Raw genomic sequence first — 18,722 nt, forward strand, 5'->3', positions numbered from 1 at the left:
ATTATATATATATATCAGTCTATCTATATCTATCTATGTACATATTGATGCAAAATCCTAATAGATTTTTAGTACAAAATGTTACCAAAATGTAAAACGTGATTTTTGTGTAGTGAAATTTTTTTTGTTAAGATGAGCAGACATAAATATTTACTGTAATCAGATCATTTCAATTTATCATGAGCAATTCGAACAAGATGTCTAAGAATAGGAATGGAGATGAAGTTCTGATCCCTCCTAAGGATGAAGAAGAAATATTGTTAGAAAAGTTGGTGTTTGGAGATTTACAAGGCTTTGAAACTAACTTGAGAAAACTTGATAATTTGTATGATTATTCTTCTGATGAACAAGATGAGGGCAACAATGAGTCGGGTGAATCATCTGACAGTGATGACGATTTAGAAGATGTGCAAGATGATCAATTGTTTTACATCGATGATGGTACTAATGATGCACAAGGGGATAAAGATGCGATGGATATCGACCAAGACTCACAATCAGATGAAGAAATAGAAGAAGAAGACGAAGACGATAATGATTCAGAAATTGCATGGGAAGATAGTGACGATGAAAGATTAAACATCTCGTTACTTTCTTCTGATAAAATGAAAAAATTAAGGAAAGTTGAAACAGATTCCGTTATAAATGGTAAGTCTTATATAACAAGATTGAGATCTCAATTTGAAAAAATTTACCCTAAACCTGAATGGGTTGATAAACTACAACAAGAGGAGAATGATATGGAAGAAGAAGATTCAGATGCTGAAGTCATCGACAACGAAGATGAGGAAATAACAGAGGCTTCGAATAACGATAACAATGCTGTTTTGAAACTTTTATCATCTACTCAGCAATTTATTATTACAAAGCAATTAAAATTAATATCACCAAATAAAATTTCTATCACAAGACTTAAAGATGCTAACCATTCAAAACCTTCCAAAGCAGCTATCCAATCATTATCGTTCCATCACTCTCACCCATTACTATTAACCGGTGGTTTTGATAGAACGTTACGTATTTACCATATTGATGGTAAGATAAACAACGTAGTTACAACATTACATTTGCGTAATTCACCAATTTCATCCTGTTACTTTTCACCATTTCCATCGAAAGATAATAAAAATTTAATCTTTGCTGGTGGAAGAAGACGCTACATGAACAAATGGGACCTTAATACAGGTGAAGTAGAGAAAATTTCTCGTATGTATGGTCATGAGCAATTTCAAAGATCGATGGAATACTTTAAAATTTCTGCAAAAGGTACTTATATCGGTCTTACTGGTAGCAGTGGTTGGTGTAATATATTGAATGGTTTGACAGGTCAGTGGATTAAGGGCTTCAAGATTGAAGGAACTATTGTGGACTTTGAATTTGCTAATGATGAATCGTTTATAATTGTTATCAATTCTGCCGGTGAAGTTTGGGAATTTGAATTATCTAATGATAACACATCAAAATCCGAATCAAAGAAAGAACCAAGACATCATAATAAAATCATAAGAAGATGGCAAGATGATAGTGGTACTGGTATAACAAAAATTAAACTTGGTGGCCCTAAAAATCGTTGGTTGGCAATTGGTACTAATAATGGTATTGTCAACATATACGACCGTAATTCTTTCAAGGATGGAAGTAATCCTAAGCCTATAAAAACTGTCGAGAACTTGGTTACGTCTATTTCTTCCTTAAGCTTTACTCCTGATGGCCAGATATTATGTGTTGCTTCTAGAGCTAAAAGAGATGCGTTAAGATTAGTCCATTTACCATCTTGTTCGGTGTATTCCAATTGGCCTACTAGTGGTACTCCTTTAGGTAGGGTTACAGCTGTCACCTTTTCCCCAAACAATGAAATGTTGGCTATTGGTAACGAAGGTGGTAAAGTTACATTATGGAGACTTAATCATTATTAGGCTTTTACGTAATTTTTTGTAAATTAATTAAATTAATAGAACACTCTGCATTTAAACAATTTTTTAAAACCGTACAAAAACAACTATATCAGTTTGAATTATATTAAATGACCCCAACAGTACAACAATTCTTCAGAATGCCTCTACTCCTTTGTAACTATTAGGATATTTTGCAGCAATTCTATTGTGCACTTTTAGGATTCAAAACCTATCTAATATATAAACAAAATGTTACAATATAATTGCATAGTCTCCTGGATAGTCGTCTAACTGTATTTAAGCAATCACTTAAAGTCTAATCAACAACCAAAGGAAGTATTGGCTTAACTGTCTAGTATAACCATTATCACGTGTTGAAATCTGCCATTTTATCGTGCCACGAAAAATCTATTTCAGTTTCCTCATAATAAGAATCCATATTAAACTGTTACCTTAGATAAAACTTCATTAAACTTCATTAACATATTAATTAAAATGGCTGTTTTAGGTAAACCGTAAGTTATAATGCAATAAAAAAATTCTTAGAGGAATTAAATACTAACTTACCAATAGAAAGGGACATAATCGTTACCGTGATCCAAAGACATTTGAAATGACTCCAGCTTTGTTGAGAGTTAGAGCACCATATTTTGTTAGAAATATGATTAGTTTGTTCGTGGTTTCTTCGATCCCAATAGGTGTTTATTGGTACACATTTAATGTTTTGAGTAAAGATGAATTTAGTGATATTCCAATTCCTCCAATTGCTGATGATGAATTAGCTAAGTTGAAGAAAGAATATGAAGACAAGAAAAATTCGTCTTGAACTAAGAAAGAGTTAACGAAGAATATAGTTTATAATGGTTAAAGGTGGGAATTCTTGTACATACTTAATTCTAATTTACAAATGAGATATAATTAATAAAATATATATTTAAATGCAAACCTTCCTCAGTAAAATGACACCAGGAAAGCTAATGGTGCGTATTATATGCAAAGTTGGTGTCATCATCTGTACTTGATCTTGACTCTACTTGGTATCCAGTTTCTGAACTGGATGACACTTTTTCGAATTTATCGTTATCTCTATCACTACTTTCTTCATGTTCCGAATCAGGGCCATACATTGAAACACCTCTTAATGGATACGGTATGTGTGTTGAGTTCGAATGAGTTATCGAATATGGTTCTAACTCAGATTTTGCTGGACTATAGTAGCCTAAAGAAGACTGAGACTGTTGTTTTCCAGTCGTTCTAGATGGATGATAAGACGTATCAGTTAGCGAACTGTTGGAAGACCTCCTTTGCGCTAATGGCTGCGACTTATCAAATGAATCGTTCAAACTTATAGCTGCGTCGTCATCAAATGGGTCCTTTTCCGTAGGTGGTTTCTTTCTACTTGGTGCATTTGCAGATCTAGTAAATATCAAATTATCTCTGCTTGTCATCTTATTATTATCATCAAATGGGTTTGTAAAAGAGTAGTTGGAATCGTTGGTATTATATGCTCTTTGAAGATTTGATGGAATATACGATTGGGGGACTGAAGGCCTGACGACATGGTATTGTGAAGAAAGGTCATCAAGCGGCAAAGATTCATATGTATGTGTAGCGCCTTTATTGAATAATTTATAATTATCATTGTAACGATAACCAGAATTTACTTCGTGTATAGCCGAAGGTACAGGTATATTTCTCGAATTTTGATGGCCAGCAGTTCGACTCATATCTTCAGGTTTATAATCAAAGTCAAAAGTAGTAGTCGAAGATGAAAGTAAGGGGTTTGTATTAATATCTTTGATATCCACAATACCTTCTTCAAGTAACGTCTTCTTTGACTTATGATTCTTAAGCACCAAGACCCTTACATTTTCATTCACCACATCACAACAGTACTTTTTCAATGATTTATAGTTCCTTTTACGCAATTTAACCATTACGGGAATGTACAAAATCATCCCTAACAAAAACTTGAAAAAGAAAATGGACCAAATGGCAAACGAGAGACACATGAATGATAAAATAATCGACAATCTTAAATTGCTAGTGGCTATTTTTTTAATGTTCCGGATAATATCGTTCAGTATATCACCGTCTGTCGCATAGTATCGTAAGGTTAAGATATTGATAACTTGTCTTGGTGTATCAGCTACTAGGATTTGTAGAGCATGGTCCAACTCATCGTAGCTTAGAAAGCAAGCCCAATCAAAGAAATTGTCCTGTTCGATTTGGTGAAACAAGCAGTGATAATTATACGACCTGATAATGTAAAGCAAACGGGCAATCCAGTTCACATAAGTAAGTGCAATATTCTTGGTACGAAACGTATGAATCGCCCAAATCCAATGGTAAATTAGCAATAAAAATTGAAATATAATACACCCCGTAAATATCCATTTAGCTACGGAATACGCGTATGGCTTGTAGTCGTCATTGGACCACCTATGAAACACCAATATATTCAAGCACGTATAGATATCGACCGCAAGCAAAACCCATGATAGCATCATTAATATCCAAATAAACATAAACGAAAATACTGTAGACGCCTTTGTATTATGAAACTTGTCTATATTTATTAAATCAAATGTAGAATCATCTAAGTCATATTTATCGATCTCTTTATGTGGATCAAAATGACCTTGGACGTAATTAGAATCATTTTGACCCATTTTTAACAATTTTGACTTGTAGTCCTTGTAATACTAGTCGTAATAGTTATAAATTTCAATTTTTAGTCAATATGAACATATATAGCTATTAGTGTACGGCAATCGTGAAAATCTGTTTGACTATCGTGTAATTCTAGATGGAATGTGTCTGAGAAAAATTAGTTATTTTTAAACATTTTCTTTACAAATCGCTACGCCACAACACCATGCAAGATGGATAATATACAAGGATACTCAAGTGAAAATGATAGCGACAATAGTGCAAAAAATACTGATGTGACCCAATTGAAGTCATTGAAAGTGTTTAATAACGAAAAATATAAGAAAAATAAAATCATACTACAACAACCATTACAAATAGATTTTCGGGAAAATAATCCAGAAAGAAATGATGGAGAAACTTCTGATGCAAATGATGAGATAGATGTAAAAGACTCACAAGATACGAAAAAGGATTTAGACAAATCTGAGTTGATTAAACCAAAAATGACGGAATTCAACACAAGTGAATTCTATGAGGAAAATACGAAAAACCAAGAGAAGTATGAAGGTCAACTGAAATCCAATCAGCCTTTGAAACAACTTTCAAACATACGACTGCATCAATTATCGAATATTATCAAATTAGGTCAGGCCAATGAAGCGAAACTACACGAATTACACAAGGGGAGTAAGGTACACAAGCCAAAAACACTGAGAAATAAAAAATAATTTATTAATAGGAATCGTAGATTCTATACATATGACAAACGATTATATACACTGGGGTAACTATTGTTCATATTTTTTCAACAATTTAGTCGCCTCTTCTTTAAGATCCTCTTGATCACTGTTTGAGAGGTTTTCAAGAATATTTATGCATGCCAGTTTTACGGGAGGTCTGTACATGATTAAGAATTGTAGTGATAAAAATCCGATCTTAGATCTAACTGGATCAAAACACAATGATTTAATTCTCGAGACCAAATCTTCATCTAAGTAAGGCAAGTCAGATAATAATCTGATAAAGATTTTTTTATCATTTGGTTCCAAAAATGGAATTAAAGAGTCTAAAACTTTACCAGTCCATTTATTGTAAGTTGGAGTTGGAACTTCTATAGCATCAATTTCCTTATTAACTCTTTCACTAACTGCATCATTTTCAATAGGATTTGATTCGTATTCTTTCATATATTTTTCTGTTAATTGTTTGTGCAACATGTCCTCATTAAAAACCTTCTCACTGTACCACTCTTCATTAAGCCATTGGATGATCAAGTCTATCCTTGCGTGAACATTATCAAGGAAATGGTCAAAGATAGATTGTCTTATTATATCACTCAATTCTTCATTTTGAGCAACATCAGTGCTTACATCATTAGCATTTTCTGAATCTAGAACTGACTTTGTAGAATCAACTGTCCTCATACCACGAGTGGCTAATCTTGTCAATAATAAGAACCACGAATCTTTTTTCCATGCTTTGATAGCAATCTTTGTTAATTCTTTGTTCACAGTATCTTTACCTCCTAATTCTTGTTTTTCTTCGACATTAGATACATTTTTGTCTGCCAATTTGAAAAAGTTTTTAATAATCAAATTGATATGTTCTTTTTTGTCTTGATAAGAAAGGTCCTTTGGTGGTGGTAAGGTGTAGTTCGTTTCCGGGCCATAGTCATCACCATTATCATTATCTTCGTCATCATATTCTCTTTCCTGTTCATTCTTAATCTCGATAGGCGCAAAGTTAGCCACCGCATACTTATATCTCTCACCGATAATATCCAACGCTTTGGTTAACTTATTACTGCTTACCTTATTAAGAGATGCTAATGCCATTGATATCAACATGTTCTGTGGTAATGTTGAAAGATCAAAATTATTTAACTCGTTGGTTGAGTCAGTTAGGCAATACAAGCTTTTGTAGTCGTTTGTTTTGCACCTTTTCGAAGGATTAACAAATCCGTCAAATTTACGTTTTTTGATGTTTGAATCTTCTGGTGATGGCAGTAATACGTTTTTCTTTCTAATCTCGTCACCACGATTTACCAAGAGAGTTAATTTTTTGTTTAATGATGAGGTGTAATTAGAAGGTACTAGCTGGTTTCTCAATAAATGGTTTAAGAAAATTCTCATACATCTATCAACATATTTCTTAGATAGCTTGTACTCGTCAACAGTTTGATAATTTGACTGTAATTTTGTATTGGTGTCAAAATTTTCTATAACATTCAACATTTTTGAGATAAACTGGGGTTTTCTTCTTGCTAGAACTGAAAAATGGTTAAATACTGCACTGACCATTGGAGGTATGAGTATATCGTTGGTAAGAACTTTCAACACTACGTCCACTAGGGCATATGCTTCTGCCTCTATTGACTGTTTGATGAGCGTATGATTTGGTTGGACTTGTGACAAAGAAAAGCTGGTTATATTGGAAGGGGATTTGGATTGATAGTCAATCACTAGCATCACAAATTTTAAAGTTTCCAACTTAGAATCTATGCTGCGTACCATGTCGTGTTCTTCGTCGTCAGACGGCGTGAGAGGAAATGTGCTCTGAAACTTGTTTGTTAATTTATTCTTCAATTCATTCAATTTTTGCCATACGTCACCACATCCATCGTTTTCAGCAACGTAGCGATATACTAACCTGAATATTACTATCGACGTATCAATGCATTCTCTAAATATATCCGCATCTCGAATATCTGTCAAAACTATTAAACTATCGATCGAGTCTATTGCCAAATCAACTTTATCGGCCTTGCTTAACACTGTTTCATCAGCCAAAAATGATTCCTTAAAAAACTTAGAACACCATCTTTGAATCTGTATATCTGGATTGCTTGCAAAGGGCAAGATTTGTCTTAACACCTGTGGAAATGTTTCTTTACTTGAAAATGCCAAATTACGGGCTTGATTCAATTGTTCAATGATTGCATTACTAGGTGTACTCGTCATATTCTTTATCTTCGTGTTTTTTTCCCTAAATCAACAATTGCCTCGTCAGCTACTGTTCTGTGCTAAGCGTGAAAAAGAAAATTTATTGCCTGCAATTTCGGAAAAATCGTCTAAAAAAGAAAAAATGTTATAGAACGTAACTCAGAGATCGTCTACTTGATATTAATCTATCAATTAACTGCAGATGTGGTTGTATTAACTTGCCTGTTTACTGTTAACGGTCTAAACATTTTCTTGATGGCTAGTTTCTTCACCAAATTATTTGATGGTTACCCGGATATTCTATTTTCATCTTATATACAATCATTACCAAAAAAATTTATATAACCGTTAGATAAGGCTATTAATCTCTTGATAAACGAGAATTTTGATAGTAGTGTTAGCTTATCGTGCTTCGGCTGATTCAACTCAGATAAAGACTACTACTAAGAATTTGAGGTTGTTGCTATGACTTCAACGGGATTACCTTCAGCTATTCCTATTCAGCCACAAACCACTAACTCCACACCACCGGAGATACCACAACTTCCCAGATTGATTCGGATAGAGAATAAAGATATGAGTCCAATGGGCAAGAATAATGAAATATCGAGTAATAAGAACGAATATAAGACCAGGGCAGTATCGATGGAGAACAAGCCAGTGCCGGCATTGGCACGGATGAGTAAGCGATCATCATCTGCATCTAACGATCTTTTATACGAAAGGGATAGATTCAAGGCTAGGCTTCAGACACTTAATACTAAAGGAAATAATATACAGAAAGCTAATGAGCATGAGGACGTTATAGATTCGGATAATTGTAGTGTTGTGGACGAAAACTGTGAAGTGTGTGACGGAATAATAGGGACAAAAACCACCAAATTGAATGTGGAATCAGACCAAGAGTACATGAAGAGTTATGAGTCTGAAGTAGGTTTATCTCCACTAGATAGTGGTTCCAAATTTTATAAGGAGGACTTAAGGAAGGTACAGCTTCTTGAGGGGATACATACCAAAATTCTGATTAAATCTATTACATACGGGCAATTGCAATATGTGTTTAATTGGTACTTCAATAGACCACTTCCACCTACTAAGGAAATGTTTCCATGGCTCCATGGAATTCACAAGGAGAATTTTGCTCAAAGGCAATATTTTATTAGTCAACAAAATGGATATTCATTGGGTAGTTTTGATCAGGCCAGGCCATCAAGTGCAAGGTTTCTAATGTGTATCAACTCCTCGTCTGATAGTTTATCAGGAATGCCATTGCTTAAAAATACGGTTAAACTTAATGAAATATTACAGCCTATTGATATCTCGAAAGCAGAGGTTTCAGACTTAATATTGGACATTGTTAATAAGATATTTATCGACGAGGACAAGAAAACTTTAGACGAGTTACTAAAGATATTTTGTGGAGATTGCATGAGCATTGGCCATCTCCCATTCTTTCTTGATTTGGACCCAGATTCAGGTGTCTCGTTGAGGAATTTTCATATTCAAGTCGCTAAGCTGGCCATTTGCTCTGACTTTGTTGTTTACTGTTTCCATAAAGATCATAGTACTGATGGTTGTCGTTGTGGTGCTATTTCCCGAATCATGTGGCTAACTCAAATATATAGTGCTTACCGAGATGGTCAAAAAGAGTCGACATATAAAGTTTTCGTTCCTGATGACGTACAATTCATAGACAATATAATACTGAACGAAATGGAGTACACAAAATTTGAAGGATTGTTTACATTCAAGCCTAATAATGCTCTTCTAGCATCTTCTCTAGATTCAAACAAAAAAACGCAATTAAACTTCAAATTGGACGCGTTTAAATCTAATACCTTGTCCATATGGGATAATGATTATCAAATTAAGGAAAAAATTGAGACCACAAGAATGTCGGCTGCTACGAAAATAAATAAGAATGTATGGGTTGGTAACATATGGGACCATCAAATAATGTTATTTCAATTACTGAGAAGTTCAGAGAGTTTAGAAGTTATTTTTGATACTTCAGGCGCTGCTAAGGATATATATTGTGATCCTAATAATTCAATAATCACAAAAGACACAACTAAATCCAATGACATTTTTTCTTATTTGCCAAAACCAAAGGCTAATTGGCGCTTATTTATCCACTGTCATAATGATGCTTCGTTTCCAGACCTACCAACACTTTCCTCGTTGCTATTTAAATATACTATTTCTACTCATCACTCAATAGATCAAGAGTTTCATACCTTAGAGTTCCCACCTTCAGGGTCAATAGGACTAGGGGATTGTCGCAAAGATGCGTTGATGTCGATTGTGAATACTTGCAAATTACTTTACTTATACTCATCATCAACCTCATATGATACAGATGTTTTGAGCTCATTAATTTATTGCTCTGATGGATATACAGAGCTGTCATTATTGGTCTTGTGCTATTTAATGTATTCCAAAAATATTGAGCTAGACCAGGCAATACTCGATTTGCACTTAGATTACGGCAGGCCGTTTTATATTTTTAACACGGATGTAACAATATTGAAGAAATTACAAACTATTTTAAACAAATTCTCCCCTCATTCATTAGGAAGTTCCATAAATTGGCGGGAGTTAGAAACTATAACGAATCAAGAACTTAATGAATTATTTTTACCTCAAAGATCTAGACCTAACCAACCGATTGCCAGTAACCTAAGATTAGGTTATATCGTGAATGATTCAGACTCGGATTCTACTTCAGATGAGGGCGATGATGATTCAGATTGGGATGATGAGTTCTGCTCCCCTACGGACTGGGTGAAGGATGTTGAAGGTTCAATACCTTCACGAATCTTACCATATTTATATTTGGGATCTTTAAAGCACGCAAACAGCTTACCCTTACTTTCGAAGTTGGGAATTAAGAAAGTCATATCTGTTGGCGAACCGTTGTACTGGCTTAATGGATATAGGTTTCAAAAGAATAATAATGTCTCTATAGATGAATTGGATGGTGGAAATATTGAGAAGTATAACATCACACCATCGAATTCTCAGTCCAACGGTTGCTGCGTTGATACCGTATTGAAGGTTAATAACTTACAAGATGACGGCATCGATGAACTATCAGCTTCTTTACCAAGTATTCTCAGGTATATTGATAATGAATACAAAAAGTCAAATGGAAAAACTAAAATCTTGGTCCATTGTCGTGTTGGTGTTTCCAGATCAGCCACTGTGGTCATTGCAGAAGTGATGAAGAGATTAAATATTTCTTTGCCAAAAGCATACCTTTATGTGAGAGTTCGCCGATTGAATATCATAGTTCAACCAAACTTACGGTTTATGTATGAGTTATTCAAATGGGAAGAGGAAGAGAAGAGAAAAATGCTACAGAATAATGAATCTGATACTAATGTCGAAAACACTCAAGATACGCTACGTGAAATAGATTGGTTTGTTATGTGTCGTGAAATAATGAACTTAAATCTACCTTATTTAGTGAAGTAGCTAATACACATTCTTTCTATCTTATCTTTTTATCCTAATTTTATGTAGTAGGTTTTACATTTGTATGGTAGTTTGTAGAGCATTATGGTATTTACCCGCACACTAAAATTTTTGATCGGTCAACTTACGATCCTTAGATAATTCCAATAATTAGCCGGTTTGATAGTACTATTCATCAGAGTTTTTGACGATAAATTAACAGTTTATTACTCAATTGTACAGAAAAGATTCATTAACCTGCTTAAAGGTTCATAACTTGTTTAAATTATTTATCTTAATATTAGCTACATCTTGAAAGGAGAATAGAGGGCAAACAATTTTATAAGTTATCATATAAAGCAATAAGAAATTGCATTACAGTTAAATCGACTATAAATCATATTTGAATCTTTTATTCATATCGAAGTAATCAACTCAAGAATTACAATTGTCCCAATATAAGTGCATAATATATTTTGTAATATGTCATCCGACCAAACAGCTTCGAATCCATTATTGAGCGACCCATCGATAATACAAGTTCTCAAAGAAGATGGATCAAACAACGATAAATCGTCACCTGCATCGAACCAAGCAACATCTAGTGGATCAGTTGAACCTGGAAGTGCATTATCCAAACTATTAGACTCAGCCATTGCAAAAGCTGCTGAAGAGTCGACACCAGAATTTGAACCAAGATCAAGCAGCAATAGTCCAAAAACCCCGTTACCTACCATATCAAAATTATCAAAGAAAAGCTTTGAGCGTGTATATTCAATTGAGATTCTATTTGAGTTAAGAAACCTGCCATTCGTAAAAGATTATAGAGAAACAAACGAATTACCAGACAAAACCTTCTGGAGAGCTAAGTCTAAGTCACAAAATACTTCTAATGGAGCCAAAGATTATGGCCACAACTCAAAACATGGTAATAATAAAAATAAAAATACTTCCAATAAAAAACGTCAAGATTCTGCTTCTAACTGGGAACGTAAACCAGGATTCCTAAAAACTGCTGATTTGGATTCATTATCCGAAGACAAAATTTCTCAATTATTAGGAGAACCTACGGAAGAAATTGAACCAGAATGGGAAAGTGCTGACTTGAACGATGAATTAAATCTTAATATGGGTCAGACAGTCGAAGACTTTGAGAAATGGAAAAGTAACATGAGGTCCGAGGAGAGGCGTAGAAATGGTGAAATAGTGGAGGAGAGTGCTGATTTAAACGCAGAGAAGAGCGGTAATGAAGTAGATTACTTTTTTTCTTTTGTCAAGCCAAAAACTCAATCAGTTGATTCTACTGCTTCATCTTTAAAAGCCCCAAGCTCGGGAGTATCTACACCTACTGTTGCAAATTCAGAGCCTTCTGCTAAGAGCTCGAGATTTTCTTCGTTTTTTAATGCTCCATCGACAGAGAATCACCCTCCATTAAGCAGGCCAGATCAAGGTCAATCGCACAATTTGCCAGTTCAGCATCACACTCAAGGTAGGGGTCTTTCTCAATCGCACATATTACCTGGTAAGGGTGACCAAGGTTATTCAAGGTTTTTATCTATGATGAATAATCCAAATGAAAGTAATCAAGCTTCACCTCAGTCTTTACCACATTCTTTGCCACCTCAAATATCTCCACAGAAGGAAATTTTACAAGAGTCCAAGAACCAAATACCAGGACAACCGATTAGCAATGACAGTTTCTTTATGTCTTTATTAAATAAAAAAGAAGGACCCAATGGAAGTAACACATCAAGTCCAAATTTATTTGCAAGCACTATCCAAGGACAGCAAAAAGCTAAAATTTCTTCGCCTGATATTAAGCAATCTCCATTAACTTCAAATGTTCAACCTCAGATGCAACCACAACAAATTCCTGGTCCAAAACAACAAAACATGAACTTACCTCCAGGTCAACAAATGAATCGACAGCAGGTACCTCCTCAACAGATGCCCCCACAGCAAATGCCTCCATGGATGAGACAGTTTCATGGGGGACCAAACGGTCCTCCTGGTGTTAATGGACCTAACGATTCACGTGGGGCACCAGCAACTGGTGCTAATGGCTCTAACGCTCCACCACCCCCTCATCTTCAGTACCCTCCAAATATGGTACCTCCTCCTAAAATGTTCCCACCGGGGTTTATGCCTCCACCGGGAATGCCGATGCCGTCCCAATTTTCCAATGGGCGTAATGGTCCAATGCCACCACCTCCTGGAAATCCCCATTACATGGGGTTCCCACCAGGAATGCCACCACCACCACCAGGAATGGGTATGCCACCTTTACAACAGTCTGGTGGGTTTGACCAAAGAAATCAGCCTTCGCCACGCAGGTAGGTGAAACCAAAATGTTGCACTTTTTATTCTACAGTACGCGTAAATATCGATATTTAGTATCTACTATATAAAATAAGTGTAATTATAAAACTTTTTTTATTTGTAAGCATAAGTTCAATAATTGAATATGTTCATCGGTACCATTATTTAATTTTCTGTCAGTTTCGAATAATATCTTTGCAATTTTATTTTTAGTTGATGAATTCATCGAATCGTCCAATATGAATTTGTCATGCAACTGATCTACGATCTGCTGGGCGCTCCAACCTTGTAAGACTATCTCCTCGACTTTTTGTAATATGGCCTTTGTATCCAAGGACTTAATGGCACTTAGAACTTGGTCTAACGAAGCTTCTGGTAATACGCCTGCGATTTCTTGTATAGAATCTTTAGTAATTTTACTTTTCGCTTCAGCATCAACCATTTCGACGTCACCATTTTCATCAACTCTATTATTAAACGAGGCATGTAGTCTAGCTGCAGATTGCAAGTATGTAATGGCTTTTCTTAAGTCACCATTAGAAATTTTCAACACTTCTTCGAGGACATCTTCGTTATCCAAAGTAATATCTTCTTGATCCACTATATATTTTAAACGGTTCAAAGCATTGTTATTATTTAACAATCTGAATCTGAATTTAGAGCACCTGGATGCAAGAGGATCAATTATACGTGTGATATAGTTACAAATAAGACAGAATCTGGTCACACCAGAATAATTCTCCATAGTTCTTCTTAATGCTGATTGTGCATCATTCGTCATTGAATCTGCTTCATCAAGGATAATAATTTTGTACGGTGGACATGGGTAGTTTTCCAAATCTTCTTTGGAAGGATTGGATATTGTTAATCTAGCAAAATTCTTTATTTTTTGTCTTACAATTGAAATACCTCTCTCGTCAGATGCATTCAATTCTAGCACTCTCGATTTATACAAATGAGGCCCATACAATTGCTTGGAAAGAGCTAATATTGTAGATGTCTTACCTGTACCTGGTGGACCATAGAACAACATATGTGGCAAATTGGCCGATTGAAGTGTCTTCTTCAAAATCTTAACAGCATGGTCTTGCGATGCAACATCATCTAAATTTTTTGGACGGTACTTTTCAACCCAAGGAGTATGGTGCAACCTTTCTTGCTCATACATTTCAGTTCTCTGGGCCTTACCCATCAACATAGAAGTCATTCTTACTGTCTAATTGATTAAATTGTATATTAATGTGTCTATTAGTATGCTAAACAACCTGAGTTTTTAAAATTACTTTTAACGCGTATAAATTATACACGTAAAAATAATACATATTAAAAGAATGAATTTATCGAATTATGTATTATTAATATTAGAGATAGCGATTAATGCAGAGCTGGAATGATGATATACGGTATATAAATATATATTAGTAGATTAAAAAGATGGGAAGCAGATTATTGAACACCAATAACCGATAATTCCAAAGTCCAGACTCTTCTAATGTGTGCTTTAACTGTCATAACCTTTTGGTTAGGCAAAATGTTTGTTACATCAACATCTATAGTTTCATTCGACCACCAGCATTTTCTAGCTGGCTTTCTCCAAAACAATAAAAGTTTAGTTTGATTCGAGTTTGTATTCTTTCTGGTCCTGGATAATGATCTGGAAGCAGCCCGCGATGCGCTGGAAGCTAAGTTTGCGATACGAGACCTTGACTTTCTTGAAGCAAGAGAAGCTTCAGATGGTATTGGATCCAATGATGGTGACTCGGGGACTTCGGGCTCATCTGGTCTCAAACGAACCAACAGCAAAGACAGAATAACACATTTACTAGGTTCTGGCGACCTACTGCCCCATTTTCCGGTTGGCTCGAATCCACTAGAACATAACATGTCGAACAAATGCTGTTCAGCAGGACCCAAGTTTTGCTCTATAGAAGGAGAAAGCGATGGGTCGTAGCCTAAACCACTAAATATCATCTTATTTTTTGTCAAAATTGCCGATACTTGTAATTTGATGTGTCTTATTTGCTCTGCGTTAAGACCTGCAATTGGGGGAATAACATAGTAGTCAAGATCTTCTCTCAAGACTATAATTGCAGGCTTACTTTGTAGCACATTGGCTCCTGTATCCTGCTGTGAAAAGCGTCCGAAACCACTAACTTGAGGCGATACAGGGGGCATTTCCTGTAAATCACGCTGAGCCTGGCCAAAAGTGTCAATAATATATTGAAAGCAATCAGGCTCAAAATTAACATACACGATATCTTCCTCTGTCAAATTTGTAATTACTTGGCCATATTCATCCAAAAATACACCATTGGGGAATAAACATAATAATATGCTCTCCGGTAAGCTCATTAATTCATCTCTGGTTATTGTGAATTTTGTACCTCTAATATTCAAATGTATAGTAGAGTCGTAGTCTATGTTATCCCCTTCCTCATATGCTTGTTGCGGAACAGGTGGGTACGAGTCTTGGGATACCTGAGTGATTATATTTTCGGTCATTGTATTTCCTTTTGGCAATGCTTGTATTGATTGAAGGATCGTTTAAAAATAAGAATTCTAATAATTCAAAAGGAAGTGTTGTTTTTCAGGTTACCAGCACCTTATACTAGTTTATTATTATTTAATGATGGTTTATCGTACTTAAATTATACTGATAAATATTATATATGTTTGCTAACCGAAGTGACTAACCAAACGTTTGTGTATTGAAAAATTTATTTTGAACGACATGCGACATTTGATTAAAGTGTATAGTAAGACTTCCAAAGTTGCAATATAACAGTCCAAATTAGTTAGATATGTCTTCTAAATGCAATGGGGACTGTTCTTGTGCTGGTAAGGTAGACATGGAAAATTCTGATAAAAGAGAAACAGCCGAAAATCAAACCAATGACATTGATGATGTATGGGGTGATGATGACATAGAAGAGCTAGATAATACGACTGCAGATATCAAAAGAATGCATTCAAAACAGGGATACTTAGATGGTATCACTAACGCCAAAGAATCAAGCCTTCAAGATGGATTTGACGACCTGTTTCCAAAAGGTGCGGAATTAGGTATTATCGTGGGGAACATATTGGGATCATTGATTTCTTCTAATGATGAAGAACTATTCGAAAAGGCTAAAGCCGAACTTAATATTTCGCAGGTGTTGCACAAGAAATACTTCGACGAAGAGTTGGAGTTGAAGAGCAACTCTGAGCATGAATTGATTGCCAAGTGGCAAAATGTTGTGCAGAATTTGTAGACGAAGTAAAACTGTCCAAACATACATTTCATATAAATGATATATTATGGGGATACTATGAGAAAGATAATTTACGTAATATACAATGTTACCTCGATAGAGGCATATCATTGACAACTTCATTATTTAAGTTATCATGCAATTCAAATATTTTATCTTGGAATTTGTATCTACCTTTGCACCATTCGACCCACATTTCACTAATCAAATATTGCGTCTCTTGAAACATCAAGTATTCTTCCAAGACACAATCCTTGATTAGCCAGTCTTTGTTTAGTTGCTGAAATATTTCTTGCTTGTCATTAATTATGACCTGTCTTAATTTAGCTAGCTCGCTTCCTTTAATGTCAGCGTCATCGCTACTTAATTTATTGTATTTTTGCTCATTATCATGGATTCTGATTTGCAATTGCGTAATATTATTAGCCAGTAATTTCCTGGATCTTTCAAATAATTCTTGTAATGAATATAAATAATCAAGGTAATTTTTGAACTTTTCTAGCACTGATGTATTGATGGCGTAGCTTTCATCGATAAGTACTTGACTCGACTTATTAAAAAACCCTGACACACGATCCAAAGAGTCATTAATAGAATTCATATCATCTTTATTATTGTTACCAATTATACTGCTATCCTCTTCCGAATGAGGATAAAGAGATCCATTTAAAAGCAGAAATCCCTTAATCATTTCAACGAATTTTCCGTTATCATATGCAACCTGTTGTTGCCTTTTCTCATATCTTTCGACCAACATGACAATTTTGGTCCACAATTCGATTAGTTTTGTAACATTATTCTCGGCATTTTTCCAATTATTAAGAAATTCTTCACCAATGGTTGGCCAAATAGAATTAATAAACTCAGTCAGGATCTTACGACCTTTAAATTCCAAAGAATAGTCAATTTTGGCTTGCTTTTTCCATGTATTTAAATCAGTGGGAACACTCAAAAACGTAACCACTAAAGCATCTTGTCTCAAAATGGGATGCTTAACAATCTGATTTAAAAACCTGTAAAGACCCCGACGGCGTCTTTGTAGAAATTGAGAATCCGGGGAAGATCCTACTAATTGTAAATGATTAGTAAATGAAGTCTTGAAAACAAATAAGAAATTAAAATTACATACCAGAAAATTTCTTAGGGGGTAATCCAGGAATGACCCTAAATGGGTACTTTTTCAATAAGTATTCCAATAACCTAATTAAGTTAGTACAATGTGCTGACAAAAATCAAACTCAATTACATACCATACGAAGTCAGAATATCTTCTGATAACTTTCTTCATTCCTGCTGGCCCATGCATACCCAAGTTTAGATCATGGGATATAATGTAATTTATGTGCTTAAAAACCAATCCTTCCTTTTCAGGTACTTCCTTTATTTTGATGGTTTCCTTGGTATCAACTAATGGCGTAAAGGTATCTCTTATATCGTTGATATATTTGGTAATATGCGAATGGTCAATAGGTTGTTGGTCTCCACCTTCTAGATGACTTTTCTGTACAGCAGTATGATCGGTGAGTATAGGATCCGATAAAATACTTGCTTGGCCGCCTGCTTTTTGCTCTGATGCAGCCGTATGCCATTCATTCCCATCATTTTCGGTTAATCCGGTGTTTGCTAATTGAGCACCCAATGGATCTGTAATATCTTTAGTCCCTATATTGTCGCCTTTATTTATAAGTAAATGAACTACTTTGTCAGATAATTCAGGCAAATTATTGAGTCTCATTTGTAAGGTTACGTATTCGCCAGTTCCAGCTGCATCCAATTCCAATGCAATGAGCCCTAAAGTTCTTTCAAAATTGGCTTTTTCAGATGGTGGTAAGATGGCATGATCATATAATGTATTTAATATTTTTGAACTTTGATAGTTTGTTAAATAGCCAGCATCCACTAATTTATTAACCACTAATCTTTCCAAATCAGTCACTGTAGATATCTCTTCGGATAATTCAGAATACACTTTGCCATAAGATGCTGGGAATTCTCCTGAAATATCTGAATCTCCTTTATGTTCATGACTGAGCAATTGTGATGACGTTAAATATGTACTTCCTGAATCAAAACCTGGAATAGTAGGTGACCTTATATTATCATTGTCATTAGATGCCCATCCATTCTCCCATGGGTCTCCTGAACTGAACACACTGCCACTCATGCTATATATATGAGTATTATACTTCAGTATGCTTATA

The 18,722-nt window shown here is 35.0% G+C and overlaps 12 protein-coding genes across 12 annotated transcripts; 6 read left to right on the forward strand and 6 right to left on the reverse strand.

Annotated features, from left to right (window-relative positions):
• Positions 1–197: 197 nt before the first annotated feature.
• UTP18 (Utp18p) lies at positions 198–1,916 on the forward strand (the record flags this gene model as incomplete). The annotated part of the gene is made up of 1 exon (XM_015609734.1): positions 198–1,916. The coding sequence occupies one exon, from the start codon at positions 198–200 to the stop codon at positions 1,914–1,916; it is 1,719 nt and encodes a 572-aa protein (XP_015469368.1).
• Positions 1,917–2,508: 592 nt separating this feature from the next.
• On the forward strand, positions 2,509–2,721 carry AC631_00905 (uncharacterized protein; the record flags this gene model as incomplete). The annotated part of the gene is made up of 1 exon (XM_015609735.1): positions 2,509–2,721. One exon carries the CDS (start codon positions 2,509–2,511, stop codon positions 2,719–2,721), a length of 213 nt encoding a protein of 70 aa, XP_015469369.1.
• Positions 2,722–2,869: 148 nt separating this feature from the next.
• On the reverse strand, positions 2,870–4,567 carry KCH1 (Kch1p; the record flags this gene model as incomplete). Its single annotated transcript, XM_015609736.1, has 1 exon — positions 2,870–4,567. The coding sequence occupies one exon, from the start codon at positions 4,565–4,567 to the stop codon at positions 2,870–2,872; it is 1,698 nt and encodes a 565-aa protein (XP_015469370.1).
• A 213-nt stretch (positions 4,568–4,780) lies between these two features.
• Positions 4,781–5,278, forward strand: AC631_00907 (uncharacterized protein; the record flags this gene model as incomplete). Its single annotated transcript, XM_015609737.1, has 1 exon — positions 4,781–5,278. The coding sequence occupies one exon, from the start codon at positions 4,781–4,783 to the stop codon at positions 5,276–5,278; it is 498 nt and encodes a 165-aa protein (XP_015469371.1).
• Positions 5,279–5,338: 60 nt separating this feature from the next.
• AC631_00908 (RNA-processing protein) lies at positions 5,339–7,510 on the reverse strand (the record flags this gene model as incomplete). Its single annotated transcript, XM_015609738.1, has 1 exon — positions 5,339–7,510. One exon carries the CDS (start codon positions 7,508–7,510, stop codon positions 5,339–5,341), a length of 2,172 nt encoding a protein of 723 aa, XP_015469372.1.
• Positions 7,511–7,957: 447 nt separating this feature from the next.
• AC631_00909 (tyrosine/serine/threonine protein phosphatase) lies at positions 7,958–10,969 on the forward strand (the record flags this gene model as incomplete). The annotated part of the gene is made up of 1 exon (XM_015609739.1): positions 7,958–10,969. The coding sequence occupies one exon, from the start codon at positions 7,958–7,960 to the stop codon at positions 10,967–10,969; it is 3,012 nt and encodes a 1,003-aa protein (XP_015469373.1).
• A 462-nt stretch (positions 10,970–11,431) lies between these two features.
• Positions 11,432–13,285, forward strand: AC631_00910 (uncharacterized protein; the record flags this gene model as incomplete). The annotated part of the gene is made up of 1 exon (XM_015609740.1): positions 11,432–13,285. One exon carries the CDS (start codon positions 11,432–11,434, stop codon positions 13,283–13,285), a length of 1,854 nt encoding a protein of 617 aa, XP_015469374.1.
• Positions 13,286–13,367: 82 nt separating this feature from the next.
• Positions 13,368–14,474, reverse strand: RFC2 (replication factor C subunit 2; the record flags this gene model as incomplete). The annotated part of the gene is made up of 1 exon (XM_015609741.1): positions 13,368–14,474. One exon carries the CDS (start codon positions 14,472–14,474, stop codon positions 13,368–13,370), a length of 1,107 nt encoding a protein of 368 aa, XP_015469375.1.
• Positions 14,475–14,713: 239 nt separating this feature from the next.
• On the reverse strand, positions 14,714–15,769 carry AC631_00912 (uncharacterized protein; the record flags this gene model as incomplete). Its single annotated transcript, XM_015609742.1, has 1 exon — positions 14,714–15,769. One exon carries the CDS (start codon positions 15,767–15,769, stop codon positions 14,714–14,716), a length of 1,056 nt encoding a protein of 351 aa, XP_015469376.1.
• A 299-nt stretch (positions 15,770–16,068) lies between these two features.
• On the forward strand, positions 16,069–16,521 carry YAE1 (Yae1p; the record flags this gene model as incomplete). Its single annotated transcript, XM_015609743.1, has 1 exon — positions 16,069–16,521. The coding sequence occupies one exon, from the start codon at positions 16,069–16,071 to the stop codon at positions 16,519–16,521; it is 453 nt and encodes a 150-aa protein (XP_015469377.1).
• An 88-nt stretch (positions 16,522–16,609) lies between these two features.
• AC631_00914 (uncharacterized protein) lies at positions 16,610–17,278 on the reverse strand (the record flags this gene model as incomplete). The annotated part of the gene is made up of 1 exon (XM_015609744.1): positions 16,610–17,278. The coding sequence occupies one exon, from the start codon at positions 17,276–17,278 to the stop codon at positions 16,610–16,612; it is 669 nt and encodes a 222-aa protein (XP_015469378.1).
• Positions 17,279–17,725: 447 nt separating this feature from the next.
• AC631_00915 (uncharacterized protein) lies at positions 17,726–18,685 on the reverse strand (the record flags this gene model as incomplete). Its single annotated transcript, XM_015609745.1, has 1 exon — positions 17,726–18,685. The coding sequence occupies one exon, from the start codon at positions 18,683–18,685 to the stop codon at positions 17,726–17,728; it is 960 nt and encodes a 319-aa protein (XP_015469379.1).
• Positions 18,686–18,722: the final 37 nt, after the last annotated feature.

This window comes from Debaryomyces fabryi, assembly GCF_001447935.2.
Source record: "Debaryomyces fabryi strain CBS 789 chromosome Unknown contig00011, whole genome shotgun sequence".
NCBI classification, from domain to species: domain Eukaryota; kingdom Fungi; phylum Ascomycota; class Pichiomycetes; order Serinales; family Debaryomycetaceae; genus Debaryomyces; species Debaryomyces fabryi.